The 16,828-nt window shown below is 36.6% G+C and overlaps 1 protein-coding gene across 1 annotated transcript; it reads left to right on the plus strand.

Annotated features, from left to right (window-relative positions):
- Positions 1 to 216: 216 nt before the first annotated feature.
- LOC113048164 (YY1-associated factor 2) lies at positions 217 to 15,753 on the plus strand. The gene is made up of 4 exons (XM_026209759.1): positions 217 to 375; positions 667 to 792; positions 9,632 to 9,784; positions 14,550 to 15,753. Exons 1-4 carry the CDS (start codon positions 350 to 352, stop codon positions 14,791 to 14,793), a joined length of 549 nt encoding a protein of 182 aa, XP_026065544.1. The 5' UTR covers positions 217 to 349; the 3' UTR covers positions 14,794 to 15,753.
- The last annotated feature ends 1,075 nt before the right edge of the window (positions 15,754 to 16,828 follow it).

The following is a 16,828-nucleotide window of genomic DNA, read 5'->3' on the forward strand; positions in this document are numbered from 1 at the left end:
TCAAGACTATTTATGTGCGCTAGTAAAGTAAAGTAAAATTTGATTTCATGTGGACTTTAGGTTAGCTTATTTATTTTGCATATATTTATTATTAAATATATATAATATATATATATATATAATTTCGCACTCGCTCGGCCCCCAGTTGATTTGGGGTGAAGCGGGAGCACGACTCTCATATAACCCCCCACGACCCTTCTTTATAGAAAATAAATCGGCGCTGGATTGGTCGAACAGGGACACGTGACGGCCGCTGCGCTGGAGTTTCTACGACAGCTGGGAGCCGCTCGAGAGGACCGAGCGCGAGAGGCGGCTGAGCCTGTGACGCTTCGAACAAAGTTTCTGAAGCATGGGAGACAAGAGGAGTCCGACGAGGTAAAAACAAACAGAAAGAAACTCCCACAGCCGGTGGCTTCAAGAAACTCGGGACCGTCTCAGGGCTTGAAGCAGACCGTTAGGCAGCGCGCGTGAATGAGAAAGACGCAACAGAGTGGCCACCATGGCGGACTGGCTGTTTTATCAACCTAAAGTGTCATTTCATTAAAGAGTGCGTCGCTTGCGCAGGCGTCTGGCTGACGTTGTGCATGGATAGCATCAGATATGTATGTCGGGAGATTTCTACAGTCCGAGATGTGATGTTCTCTCTGTTTGTTTTGCTTTTTGAAGGCCGAAACGGCAAGCGAAGCCCTCCTCCGACGACGGCTACTGGGACTGCAGCGTGTGTACATTCAAGAACAGCGCCGAAGCGTTCAAATGCATGATGTGCGATGTCAGGAAGGGCACGTCAACGCGGTGAGTGCCAAACGATGTCTAAATGCGAACTGCTGCTTCATATCTGACCCACTCTTCGTATTCGGACTTCATTCGATACCCCAGAATGCGTTCGAGATAGCCAGCTCACTAGGTTTTGAGGCAGCCTTGTCTTTAATAATAACAGTTTATACAATGTTTATAACCTCAGGAACAAATGTGAGCAGTCAGTGTCACGTTAGTAAACCGCTCTGTTTGTACATCCATTATACCCGATTAAAGCAGGTTATTTAAGAAGTAATTGGGGTTTAATTTCGGTTCAGTGTAATTATACTACATTAGCTGGGTATGACACAACCTATGAGCAAATCTCTTTAATCCTGTTCTTTTTTTCTATTAGCAATCTAAAAATAATGTCAATAAATTGGCTTGTATAATTGTATATTTAATGTAATTCTAATTGTTAAAAATATTTATTTTCATAATCTTCACAATTTGTGTGTCAAAAGGCAAATATAAAAAATGAGGCAAGTATTTTTTTGTAATGTCTTTCCTCTTGTTTTGATGTAAAAGCATTAGGGGTGCACTGGTACTACCGATAATATCTATGATAAATACATGTATTAATGGTATAGCACTTAAATGCTTTTGTGATGATAATGTTGTGTGGTGACATTTATCATTGTCCTTTAAATTTCAACCATTGTTCAAATATTACCAGTCAAAATTGAGTCACATCAATAGGAATCTGAAAATTAGCGTGAGGGAGAAAGATTTCCCCACGCAGTGGTTTTAAGTTGTTCATATAAACTAACCATGCTGGCCAATAGAAAAGTGGTTTTATAATAAACTTCGGTTTAAGTTATGCTTTTGTTCACTACACTTTTGACAACAGATGTTTTTTTTTTTTTTTGCCAGCAATATTTCACAGAAATGGGGAAGAAATGGAAAATAATATTCTTGAGTAATAAATTCAAGTATATTTATTAGTATATTGGAGGATAAATCATTGTAATATCATTAATATCGTTTAAAGTTTCTAGAAATATGGTCACATTTACTGCCATTTGGTGAATTGTAATATAAATAAGAATTGAAATTTTGCATGAGGGAGAAATATTTACTATAGATTTCACAACAGCTTCAAGGTGGTCATGCAAATTTGGTGTGCTCACTAACAGAAAGCTGCTTGGTTTGAGCTTCAATTTAAGTGTTTTTGAATGACAAACCAAATCATATTTTTTCAATTAATCATAGAGAATGAGGTGAATGTTTTTTCTGAGGTTTTACGGTCAGTGTCAGCCAATACTCTGCTTGTACTGGTCTTACAGATAACGTCTTTCCCATGGCAGCTATCCATGAGACAGTGCTAATGATCATCAGAGAAGACATTTAATGGGCTTGTATTTTCTCACTTTCATCTCATGTGTCATATATATCCTGTTTTGGAACAGTTAGCGACTGAGTCGGCAGTCAGTTATTTCCCTGATGAGATCAGGAAGTAAGACATTCCTCATCTGCGCTTTGGAACATGAACGCACACTAAAAGTAGATGAAGATGATGATCATGACAGACCTCAGCTCTCAACAACAGCACCAGATAACGATCATCTTTCTTTAGGGAGATTGTTTATAAAGGTTTAATTATCTTTCAAGTTTCAAATCCCATTACCAATGCTAAATCAAAGCATTGTTACAGCAGTTTTTTAAAGCTAACAAATTTTCACAGCAGAAATGCGTGTGAGAGGGCAGAGGATTTTTATGTGGGGGTGGGGTGCTGTCACTTGTCCAGGCCACCACAGCAGCTGGCGTCCAGACGGCCTGAACTCATTTGCATTCAATGGCTTAATCAAGAATCCCATCATCAGAAGAGGGATCATCACATCAGGATGCACACACACGGACACTCATGGCCATAAATAAACCCATGATTGCACATCTGCCCTGTTATAATGCCTCGAGGATGGCCACAAATGATAGGTGATGATGTCCTCTTGATGCGATTCTCACATGTCGCTTATTTATGAAGAAAGGAGAGCTTCTTTAAAAGGAGTAGCATACTAAATTAATTTTTCCATACAATGAATGCCAATAAGGGCCTGAGTTGTTTTGGACCCCATTGAATTACATTGTAAGGACAAAAACAGGCAAAACGGGCTTTAAATATCTTATTTTGTGTTCCGCAGAAAGTCATATAGGTTTTGAACAATGGGATGGTAAAAAAAATTGTCAAGTTTTATTTGGGGGTAAATTATCCTTTTAAATTACACAATACAAGCTCCTAAGTGAATGTTTTTTTTTTAATGTTATTTCGACTGGCTATATTTGCTCGTGTTCGAAGAGTGATTTGTTTACCTAGTTGTTACCTTGCGCTGACAGACTGACATTTAATTGATGAAGCTGTAGAGCTTCTCGTTGAGCATTTCAGGCCATTACCCTGTTGACCCCCTGAACCTGCCGGCAAACCTCTAATTTCAGTGTACCGACACATTTTGCCCTCCAGCGAAAGCATTCACTCTGCAGGAGAGAGTATTATACCGTTCAATTACCACAAATGGAGGGAATGTCCCCTCTAAACCAAGCAGTTTTTTTTTCATACTCAAGACCTCTCACGATGACAGATTGGAAAGAAGAAGGCTTTATTATGTGTTTTTTTTATTTTTTATGTTGGAGTGCTGTTTGACTTGATACTAATGTATGTTTGTGCTGTCACAACCAGTTTAAGGTTGTCGGTTATAAATTGTTGACATAACCTGTGAGCTCTATAGCTGTATCGCTAAAAGAACTGGACCCATCATCCTTCATGACTGTCAGTGTGGTGATGACAAACAGAGGATTTCGTTTACTAATAGGGATGCACCAAAATTTCAGCCACCCAAATAGGCATTTTCAGTGGTTTTCGTGCAACGTTAATAATAGCTTTGTAGAACTATACAGGTGCATCTAAAAAAAATTAGAATATCATGGAAAAGGTCTTTATTTTTCATAATTTAATAATAATAATAAAAAACTTTTATATTCTAGATTCATTGCACATAAACTAAAATATTTCAAGGAGTTTTTTTTGTTTAGTTTTAATTCTGATGGTTACGACTTACAACTTAGGGGGAAAAAAAACAGTACCTCAAAAAAATTGATTATTCCATTTTGGGCTTGATTAGTTTGATTAATTTGAGTATAAATACTGGGTACCTCTTGGGCTAGTTCAGAACATGCAACCACAATTATGGGAAAGACTACTGACTTGAAATTTGTCCAAAAGACAAATCATCAACACCCTCCACAAGGAGGGTAAGCCACAGAAGGTCATTGCTGAAAGGACTGGCTGTTCACAGAGTGCTGTATCAAAATATATTCATAGAAAGTTGACTGGAAGGAAATTGTGTGGTAGGAAAAGGTGCACAAGCAACAGGGATGACCACAGCCTTGGGAAGATTGTCAGGAAAAGCCGATTCAAGAACTTTGGAGAGCTTCACAAGGAGTGGACTGAAGCTGGAGTAGGCACATCAAGAGTTACAACACTTCAAGAAACATCTTCAAGAAAAGGGCTACAGCTGTCACATTCCTAAAACCAAGCCACTCCTTAACAAGAAAAACATGAGAAGCATTTCACCTGGGGTAAGGAGGAAAAGAACTGGACTGTTGCTCAGTGGTCCACAGTCCTCTTTTCAGATGAAAGTAAATTTAACATTTCATTTGGAAATCAAGGTCTGGAGTCCAAAAGAAGACTATAGAGGCACAGAATCAAAAGTCCAGTGTGTTTCCGGATTAGTGATTATTTTGGGATCTGTGACGTCTGCTGGTGTTGATCCATTGTGTTTTATCAAGTCCAAAGTGAATGCAGCCATCTACAAGGAGATTTTGGAGCACTTTATGCTTCCATCTGCTTAAATGCTTTATGGAGATGCGGATTTCATTTTGTAGCAGGACTTTAGCACCTGTCCACAGGGCCAAAACCACTTCCAAGTGGTTTGCTGACCATGATATTACTGTGCTTGATTGGTCAGCCAGCTCACCTGACCTTAACCTCACAGAGAATCTATGGGGTATTGTGAAGAGGAAAATAAGTAACATCTGACAAACAATACAGAGGAGCTGAAGGCCACTATCAAAGCAACCTGGGCTTCAATAACACCTCAGCAGTGCCAGAGGCTGATTGCCTCCATGCCACGCCGCACTGAAGCAGTAATTTGTGCAAAAGGAGCCCCAACCAATTATTGAGTGCATGATTAAACCTGCTTTGGAGATCTTGAACATTTCTGTTTTGTAAATTTTATTTTAAGATCTTTGAGAAAAATATTCACATTTTTGAGATACTGAATTTTTTAAGCTGCAAGTCATAACCATCCAGAATTAAAAAAAAAAACTCTTGAAACATTTCAGTTTGTGTGCAATGAATCTAGAATATAAGTTTGCTTTTTTTTTTTTATTAAATTACAAAAAATAAAGAACCTTTCCATGATATTCTAATTTTTTTAGATGCACCTGTACATTATTTTGATAATTCAAAAAGGGGTTATATCTGATACTGATGCATAGAACTGAATAAAAATAATATATTGATATTTAATATTAATATTTTCTGTCCAGTTTTATACTTTCAATAAAAGTGTGGTTATTATTATTTTTTTATTCAGTATAATTAAAATTATGAAGTCTTTCAAAACTACTTTACATTATTTAATAAAATAATAAATAGTTATTTAAAGCTGTTTCAGTTTTCAGCCAAATGCATCCCGAATTTTAGGTTTTGGTCTAGAAATTACATTTTGGTCCATCCCTAATTGCAAATGATTACTGAGCAAAGCATAAATCTAACCATCATATTCTGCTGTCACAGTGATTTTTTCTTGTTGCTAAATGAATGCGATAAATCAGTGGGTCTAAAGGAAGTCTTGAATAATTAGGCTTGTTCTGGGTTCACCTGACTTAATGCATATTGTAATTATTATTATTGTACAATGGATTATTATATTTAAATTATACAAAGGCTTTAACATGCTATATGGTGTTAGTTGTTAGATGAATAGTCAATTGCTACAGTGTGGCATTTGAAAGAGTTGAGCAGCATGTGAAATCCTCTCTAATTGCTTGTGTGCAGAAACTCAGAGTGCTGCTCTGTGAATTTTCGTCTCTTTGCCCAAAAAGGCGAAACTAATGCAGTCTGAGGAAGCGTTCCCATCATGCCTCTGCCAAATAAACAAACAGCCACATAAAACATTCATATTTTTCATTAATTACAAGCGCCTGTTGTCATTTATTAGATACATTTTGCGTATAGTTTGCAAAAGCTTGCGAAAGGCGCATGCCCGTACTGTCTCAAATGAGTTGGCCTCATTTTGATTCAGACAGTTATGGGGCTTTGATGAAAGGAGAGAAAGCTGGATACTGAAGCGAGGGAGAAGCAGTGTGGAACTTCAGTGTGGGATTTTGAAAAGCAGTTAAAAGGAAATGCAGACGATTGGAAAGAACCAAAAAACATAATGTGGAGAGGTGGGACGGTGGGAAGCAGAGTGCCATCTGTCAAACAGGGGCTTGGCAGTGGAGCGAAAAGAGGAGCAGTATGGAGACTGCATGTTCACACAGTGTAGCGCATTAATCATGGTGTCCCCTCCCATCATTCAAGCCCATGAGTACACAAGCCTTCCTGGTACAATTATTACGCTTTTACATAAACATGCAGATATGAACACATCTGAGAGACTCTTGGCTCAGAGGAGAGCAGCCCTCGTGTCCTTCTGATTTAACACCGTAATGTGGGAAAAATTTGTTTTGATGTAATAGCTGGCATTGATCTGATTATATGAAGAAATTCAATACATCTGGTTTATTAAACAAGGAAACTGACAAAAAAAAATAAGGTAAGAGACTTTTTGTTAAGAATACATAAAATATAATGGTACCACATTCATAATTGGTTGATATGATAGAATTTATATTTAAATATTGAACATATTTATCGCCAATGTTTGATATTAAATAATACATACATACTAATTTTATTTTTACATCAAACACTAATTTAATATCACTAATCTTTTGCAAATCTGAAAATGAATATATTTTTTTAGTGACTTTTTTTCATAATTCACATTATTATGTCGTGGTGCCCAATTTACTTTAAGCATTTAAATGATTTAAACAAATTTTTCAATGTTCCTGTAGCTCAACTGGTAGAGCACTGCACTTAGCAAGCAAGCAAGCGCAAGGTTGGGGGTTCGATTCCCCCGGGAACACGTGATATGTAAAAATTGATAGACTGAATGTACTGTAAGTCGCTTTGGATAAAAGCGTCTGCTAAATGCATAAATGTAATTTAATTTAATTTTTTGTTTTACAGAATATATATATATATATATATATTTGCAATCCAATGTAAGTTAAGTTAGCAGCCACGTATTATATAATTAATTATTAAATTAGCAGTGCATCCCTTATGAATTGATTTTTATTAAATGGTTGATGCATCCTAAAAATATAATTGGGACATTACAAATTAAAGGGTACATAACATACACAGTTTCTCCTAATCTCATGTTAATCTTGAGTACCTATAGAGTAGTACTGCATCCTTCATATATCCAAAAAGTGTTTAGTTTTTTCATATTTATAAAAGAAAAATACAGCTTTCCGATTCTTTCCGGAAAAAGCAGGGCTCCTGGAACCGTGCCGTGAGTGGAGCAATAATACTGATGTTTCGTGTTTTTTCCATTACCATATATTCATTTATGGGCTGATTTTCAACACAAGACAGAAATCTGGTGCAATTGTACTTACATGAATTTGGGTCTTTTATCACAGGGATGGCTCCATATTTTAATAGCAAAATATGTGCAAATCCAGAGTCAACTTGTTTATAAAACATTCGTCACTCAAATGAAGAGAACACACAAACGCACTTGATACACTCCGTTGCTGCCCCGGAAAAACAAACTGCATCCACTGTTCATGTATCGCTGGGTTCTTGGGGAAGCTGAACACGGTAAACTTTTCCTCACATCCAAAAACGCACTTATTTGGAGACATTCTTGAACAAATCATATGCAGCGCTGCTGACGATTTCGAAGCGCATTGATGTGCGCGGTCTCGCTTTCCTCTGGCCAACGGGTGTGCAGGCGCGCTTTTCCGAGAGAAATGTTCATATAAGGACTTCCGTTCTCATCTACGTCATTAGATCCACGATCGAAAAAAACCATCCGAAACGTGTACAAACCCGGAAGTAAGATTTTCGGCACAGAAATTCTCAGTCATTCTTCTTAATTATTTTTTAAAACTTTGGCTATGTTTAGCATGTTTTTATTTTATTTTTTGACATGGATTAGATTTATGACATGGCTGTTCATGTCTCTCATTTCACTGAATTGTCTCTTCTTTACTCAAAAATGTGAACGTATTCCATTTTTTATATAGAATTTTTTTATTTGATACTATTTATGTAATAAGTAGGATAATATACAGTCAGCGAGTCATTGTTGCACAATTCTAATATTAACTGGCTTTCATTGTCTTTTTGTATTATTGTTGGGATAAATGTAAACTAATAGCACAGATAAAAGCATAGTTGCAACACACACGTGAGAAGGAGAGTGAATAATGACTGACTAATAAATGAGTAATTCCACAAAAAATCTCTCTCAACATCATGACAAATGTACAAAAATAAGCAGGATCAGCAACATTAATGCCAATTTAATCTGACTGGCACTGAGGAAATACATCACAAAGTGATCGATTGATTTCCTCTGAATGGTGCTTCTAACAGCGCTGAGTGTGAAGGGTGATAAGAGTCCACAGCAAGCAGCCAGGTCTTGACATGCAGCAGAGTGAGGTAGGCAGACAGCTAACAACAACTAATAATGGCTGTTTTCACTTGCCTTGGGCTTGGGATCAATGCTAATGACCGATTCTTGGCTGCTATGCTTTAAGGATCTAGATGTCTTAATTTCACAATGTGTAACTTCATTAGCTATTCCTAAAGCACCCGGGGTTATAGATGAAAGCGTAAACATTGCACCAGTGCGCATATACTAAGAAGCTGTTTTTAAAATCACTGTGTTTGTATGTGTGTGTGTTGGCAAAGCAGAAGGCAGCGATGCTGGCCTTCATACTGCCCTGTTGTTGACTGGTTTTGGTGTAACAGCTGTTGTTCTTGACAGAGCAACGGTCACAGTGCATCCTTGTCGTTCAAAGCGCCATGCTACTGAGGGGACTTCACCCGGAGCTCTGATCTGAGATCCGTATGGTTAACTCATAGGGCTAGATAGAATCTGTAGTTGCCGCAGCTGTCAGGTTGTTAATTAGGGGTGCAACATCTGATGTGTTGAAATGACAACAGCAAAACAGTATCCTACCAATAAACAATAGTAGGACAAGGTTAGTAGAACAAGAAGGGCTGTTCTAACAATTTCTGACCATTTACATCAATAGGTTCAATCTGGATCTGGTGTTTTAAATGGTTTAACATACATACATATATATATATATATAAAACATTTTAGGGCTGCCAAAGTCAATGTGTTAATTAGTATAATAGTTAGGCTATTGCAATGTTATGGTTAGACAGGGGGAACTAGTATATTAGGGGATATTAGCTTATATTAGGAAGTTAAATTACTGGTTTTTGTCTTCCTGCTGTAGAAAGGAAAACAGATGAGTGTAATTGCGGCTGTTTCTCAACAGTTGAGAAAACACATTCTTCTCAGATTACTCTATGTAGGAAAGATTTCTCTACAGGCTTCAACACTTGTTTGTTCAAGCCTGTTTTAACTTGCTCTTTCCCACGTAGTCCTTTTTATCAGGCCCTGGTGAGATTGAATCATGTCATCCTGATTTAAATATCTTGCTTTCTCGCCTCTCAGTCTTCCCTTTTTTCCCCCCACAGGAAACCTCGTCCTGTTTCCCAGCTGGTAGCACAGCAAGTCACACAGCAGTTTGCTTCACCCACACAGCCCAAGAAAGAGAAAAAGGAGAAGACTGAGAAGGACAAGAACGAGAAAGAACCGACACTGAAAAAGAACAGCCACAAGAAAATGAGGTGAAATATTGCGATACAGTCTCTGTGTTTATAAATTTACTGCATAGTTCCTACTCCCTAAACAAATTAAGCGGCTGTCTTTTGCATTTTATATATTGCAGGTAGCTCACTCTGAAAAATGTCATGTATTGTTGCAGTCCTTTTGAAAACTATTATGAAATATATAAATTTAATATAAAATATATTTCACCTACTGCATTGCACTGAGAATTATACAACACTTATACAAATATTTGTAACAAATTGTACACTTACACTACACATGCATCGTAATGAGATCTCCACCAGTGAGAAACAGGGATTGATGCCTTCATGAAGCAATGTGAAATACACTCACAAACTGTTATATATTACACTATTGTTACAGAGTTTAAGGTCAGTATCAATACTCGCAATTAATCCCACTTAAAGTTTTTTTTATATAATTTTATATTGCAATAATTTCACATTCAATATTCAAATTAATGTAGAAACAACATAAAGTATATTTTTAATATTTGTTTAATGGCAATCTTGTTTTCCACTGGTACTAATACTACTGATGTCTCTGAATTTATTTTTTCTTAGTATTTAACCAATGATTATAGCCATTCAACATTACAGTATAACTGAGAGCTATACATTTTAACATTAGACTTTAAAAAAATAACTTTTGATTTATTTAAACTTAAATCAATCTTCATATAAACCCATTATAATAAATGTCATATTTATCTGTGACCTACAGCAAATAGAAAATTACAAATAAAAAAAGTTATAAAATGATCAAACACTGTTTTTATTTAAATATAGATTAATCTTTAAAGCTACTGAAGTTATTATTACCTTTTTTTTCTATTGTTCTTTGATTAACAGACATAGCAGCTGGGTTATAAGGTTATTTTGGCTTCTTTAAAGGGGTGGTTGATCAGCATTTTTCCAAAGCTTGATTGTGTTTATTGGGTGCAGTTTAACATGTTCATGCTTGATTAGAAAAAAAAACCCCACTAATTTTCACATTTTACCTTTTATTCTACACCACTGTTTCCATTCTCTTCAAAACAGTCTGTTGAGTTGCTGGTTCTATGAAGCCCCTCCCTCAGAAATACACCATGGGCTCTGATTGGTTTGCGGGCTCAGTGTGTTTGTGATTCGCTAACCTCCTAGTGCACGTCGTCCAGAAATGTCATGCACCCTTACCATTATGGGTAGTTGTGTGTTCCCGGGGGCAAGGTTAATGTAAACATTGGAGTTAGTGATGCCACAAACCCAATAAGAAGCTTGTTGTAGTTAGAGATAGACTGAAATTTTTATTTTATTTTATATATATATAACCGATACCAATTATTTGCATGTTTATGTGCCCGATAACCGATATGCACAACCGATATTTATTAACTGTTATAAAGTAAATAAATGATTGAGTGAAAAAAGAACATACTTCACTTTGGGTTTTCCTCTTTTTAGTCATTTTTTTTAAGTATTGAAAATTTGTCTTTCATGTTAAATTTAATCTGTATATTACAATAAAAATGTTATTTATAAAAGGCATCAACAGCAACAACACTAATATTAACAATAAGCAAAACAAATTTGAATGTCTAATGTTTTCAAATGGAGAAAATAAAGGACAGGAGTCGTATCAACTTGATTTTAAACTACCGTTATAGTAGGTTTATAAGCTGTTTAATGCTACAGAGTCAAGAATAATTCACTCGATAATGTTAATTCACTGAATAATATTCTCTGGAATATTGGAATATAGTAGGGATGGGCGTTTTCCACAAATATCACATTCGAATATTTGAGCTCACAATAAACGAATATTCAAATATTAATTTATTTAAATTAAGTTTAATGAGACAGACGTTATTTTTCAGAAACATTTATGGTTTCTGTCATTTTGAAAAAGCTTACACACAATAAGCTTGAACATTACACATCGTGTTTTGTAGCTGAAAACCTTTAACAATGCGTGCAAACAAACAAAAGGACAGATTAAAAAAAAAAAGTGAACAAAGAAAAAACGTAAAGCATCCTGCAGCAATTAAGGCTATTGTAGAACGTAGCCTACAATTAACTTTGAAACTTTTAAACTGTCAGCAAATCTTTTTTTGCTTTTTTTTTCTATTGTTTTACATGTTCTTGTTAAGAAATACGGGCATGTAAACATGTTCGGGGGAAAGTCGGTTCCTTAGTCGGTTAACAATAAGGCCGCAGTGAGAAAACGCGCTCTGACGGCACAGACGTTGGCGGGACCCACAAATAACGGTGTGCTAAGCGAATAAGTTTTGTGAAGCGCTTCGTGTTTTGGTTTCACCACTGAATGGGATCCTCATCTGGTGGAATACATGGCTCCAGCAAGAACTGTTTCCACTCGTCTCGGCTGGACTCTCTGTAATAATCGCTGAAGAACTGGCTCAGCCTTTTCTGACGAGTGGGCATTGCATCCTCTTCATTGTTAGTGACGGCGGCTGCATCCTCACCACTCGCATCAAGGAAAATTTTTTGATAATGTTTAAAAAATTTTTTTTTTTTTTTACTTCTCTCATGTATTCATCGAGAAACCTGACATGTTTGTGTCGAGGGTCTAGGGCAGATGCGAGAACAGGAGTTTTCACTGCATTCTCCAAGTTAGCGGTGTTTTTTCGTTGCTTGAGAGATGCCGCAACAATGTTCTTGAATTCGGTCACTTTCTGTGATTCTCCACGGCATATTTGAAGTACTGTAGAAGACTGCAGTTCTTAGGGGCCGTTCACATATCGCGTCTTTTGCGCGCTCAAGTTCGTTATTTCCAATGTAGGCGCGCGGTATGCGTGCTCATAATTTTTCCAGGCGCGTCCGCACCGCATCGAGTTAAAAACATCTCAACTTTTCAGAATGCCGCAAGCGCACCACAGGTCATGTGACAAGAACTAAACATTCAGCTCCATCCTTTCCCGTAACAACGTTGAAAGCTCAGCCAAGATGAAGGAACAGCTGATCATAGCTGTATATGGAAATCCATTTATCCTTTTTAAAGAAATTTCTGCGTCTTCATGGAGAGAGCGCGTCATTGTTGCTAAGCAACAGCAGACGCCTCAGGAGTAATAAATAATTTCCATTGGGTTGTATTTATTTAGATGTTTATTAGCAAAATAATGGCTATATATTAAATGTTAATACAATTTAGGGTATTTTAAACAAGTGAATATTGTTAAAAGTTGCATACGGTGGCCGTGCTGGAGCAATTCCTGAGCATCAACCACATCAACCAGCTAATTGAACAGCAATATGAAAGCAGCTTCACAAGAGAGAGAATTCAATTCAGCGCTTTTTTTCCAACATGTGCTCATTCATGGCTGTATTATTTAACTCATGCAAAGTCACGTCTTTATTGGGAGAGGATATTGACGGATTATCTGCGTGACTCTGACTTCACAAGGCTAACGATGAGCATAGACAACAGAGAGAGAATTAAATTCAGCGCTTTTATTTCCAACATGCGCTCATTCATGACTACATATTAATTCAGGTAGTTACGTCTTGATGGATTATTTAACATGACTCTGGGATTGGTCTCTATTTCTTAGAGCAAAGCTGCATAAACTAGCCTACATATCAGGCATTTATGTAATGCAGCAGTTCTCAATTCCAGTCCTCATGCCCTCCAGCTCTGAATATTTTGCGCATCTCTCTTGGTTAATACACCTGAAAATATCAGTAAATCGATATATCGATCGATCTCTAGTTGTAGTCCCTACCAGCCGTTTTTTGTAGCTAGTCCTTAAACAGCAATTTCTTTAAAAGAAAATATGTCCTTTACAGAAAACTTTACAGATGTTGTTTGTGCTCTAACAGTGACATTACACACTAGCAGAGTTCAAAAGGTGAAATCATAATCAGCCACCCCTTTAAGAGCTGCGGCTGCTGAACATGATGTGGATCTGACATGTATTTTCTCACAACTCTTTACCTTTTCTGACCTACTCCAGCTCTTAAAGTGTCTACTAATGAGCTGATGAGATGAATTGGGTGTGTTAGATGAGGGAGACAGTGCTGGAGTGCTTCATAACAGTTTTGAAAACCACTGCATTTTCAGAAACATGTTCTTAAATGTAACTCGTGTATAAAAAATACATGCATAGATGCACGGTTTTAAAAGAGCTTTAATCGCCTTTTTGGTAACTTCGTGACTTAACTTGCATGCTCATAGTTTCTTTCACGCTTGAATATGAAATGATACAGGCTACAGCGCACACCGGAACATTTGTGCATGCAGTTGACTACATGCACAGAGCTTTCTTTATACCTTCTGCATAACGTTAAGCCAGCTTTGACATACAAAACTTTTCTTCAAATTGGTTCATTGCCTCCTTGATTTAATTTAAATTGCCTATGAAAAATTGAGAAAATACTTGGAAAACCAAGGCTGCCGTTTTCACTTTTATGCTCTATTATACTAGCAATTCAAGTCAATTTTATTTATATAACAAGCCATTTAACTTTATTTAATACAGATTCAATGTTTCAAAGCAGCTTCTCACTATTAAACAGGTATATTACGGTATTGATGTTGCTAAATGCATCGATTATGAAACTAAATTTCAGCTGTAAAGCAGATCTACGGAAGACAATAGTATCTCAGTGCAGCTAAGTTTAGTTCAATGACAGTGTCTATGTTGTCAAGTTCATCAATTATGAAACGCTATGAGAGAAGCTCTACAGAAGACAATAGTGTCATTATTCAGCTTAAGTGAATACAAGGCTAGCATGTCTGATCTGTTCTCTGCTCCCTATCCTGCAGGCCCAGATTAAAAAATGTGGACCGCAGCAGTGCACAACATCTGGAAGTGACAGTGGGAGATCTGACGGTTATCATAACAGACTTTAAGGAGAAAAGTAAGCCCTCCTCCAGTTCGTCCTCCAGCGCAGCATCTGGAGACCACCACAGCCAGAGCGGATCCAACTCAGACAACACAGAGAAGGGGATCTCCAGATCCTCGTCCCCACGAGGGGAGGGTTCCTCACTCAACGGGGAATCTCACTAGGAACCCGTGGATTATGAATGTTACTTCCAGCCTCCTGCACCTAATATATCCATTTTAAACGAACAGACACAGGAGCGCGCTTATATATGCCAAGACTTACCAAGACACAGGCTTAACCCAGCAATAGAAGCCATCTCTCACTACTACCACAGTTATAAGTTCAGAAACATAGGTTTTCACCACAATACACTCGTCCTGGTTTGTTACAGTGCCCAGAAAGGTCAGCTTGAGATAAACTGTAGACTTTGTAAGCAATTTTGATGATTGAGTTTTGCTATTTTGACAATTTAATTTCTATAGCATGTGGTAGTATTATGAATTAGTTAAATCTTGTTGTCTGTTTGGATTTGGACATTGACACCCATTCTCGCTCTCTTCACTATTGTGACCATTTCTCATAGACCATTATTTTTTTAAATAACAATCTGTAACCTGTAACAGCACCCATTACATCTCGGTAATTAGCCCTGGGGCTTAAAATCTTTCAACTGGACCATTGTTGTGAAAGTATTTGCTTCTACATTAATGACATGTCAGTTGCAAATTGTTACTTTAAAATACTTAAATGCATTACAGGATGAGCGTTAAGCCATCTATAAATAACTGACCCAAACAGGACTTCCTTTCTCCATTGTTTGTTGCACCTGCTGGTACTTTTTGTATAATTATATGAGAAAGTCTTTAAACTCAGAAATTCATTGTTCAATTTGTTGTTGTTCATGTTGTTTTATTTGAAACTTGTCATAGATTGCATCACTTGTGCGGCTTGTTTGCTCTACCAGCGCTGTTTTGTGTTAGATTGTCTTGATTTAATTCTGTTAATTCCAAAAGAAACATAACATTTATGACTAAAAATGACAGATGTATTTGTAAGAATTCATCCCCTCCTTTATGATGAACGGTGGTATATAAATATATTGCAGTATAGGAAATATCTCTTAATAAAATGTAAGACTTAGACTCCGGTTGTCAACTAAAACTTATTTTCAGGGCAAACGAAGACCTTAAGGGAGTGATTATCGAATTTGGGTTGTTTGTGTGGTGAGCTGTCTGTTCAGTTCTCTGTGAAATGCATGACGATGATATTCGCTGTGGGTCTTCAAAGTGTTGTGGTTTTTACCTCACCATGAGGAGTGATGCAATATTTGGCATACGGGTTGAATCAGAAACAAGGAAGAGTATTGTTCCTCACTTGACAACTACCAGCAGTGTCTTAACACGACATGACAATCCATTTCTCAATAGACATTGCCTAATACAGCAGAAAACATTTAATTCCTATTGTCTCTGATTAAAATGATTTTATAAAAGCCTGTTTTCTTGGTAGAAAAGAACACCAAGTCCAGTTCCTCTATGCTCCACACAAGCACTCTTAAATTATAAATCATAAATCTACATGTGTGACTATTTCGTTTAATATGCATCTCTCTAAACATTAGGAACTATTTTAAAGATACTACTACCAATTTAGGTACTATTATTACACAAATTAAGCTTTCATTTTTACTAGTAGGTATGATACTAAGAATTAATTTTAAATAATAAAATCCTACTTAAAAAATACATGTTACAATTGTGATTTGTTATTCAAACATTTAAATTTGGTGTCACATAATTCTATAAAATCCAACTACGAAAATTAGTTATTTGTTAATAATGCATTTAATAAGAAATCAAATCATCAATAATAATATAAATATGAGTAACTGTAACAAAAATATCTAGCAACATCTTGATAATAGTTTCTAGTAAGTTTTGAGGAATTAATCTTTAAAGGGTTTGTCATAGCATGGGTCTTTCTGCTGTAAGTTGCCTGACTCAAATTTGCGAATCGGTTCCTATGAACAGATCATTTTAAACAACCGCCACAGCAGTTATTTAGATAATTACGTCATTATGTGGCTTGGCATAGTGTTTGCATGCTAATATAATGAGCAGAAGAAACTTCTTTCAAAAACATAAAAATATTAATGTTTCCAAACTTATGGTCTGTACTGTATATATAATTATTATTATTATCATGTTTTATGTATAA

This window comes from Carassius auratus, chromosome 29 (genome assembly GCF_003368295.1).
Source record: "Carassius auratus strain Wakin chromosome 29, ASM336829v1, whole genome shotgun sequence".
Lineage (NCBI taxonomy): Eukaryota > Metazoa > Chordata > Actinopteri > Cypriniformes > Cyprinidae > Carassius > Carassius auratus.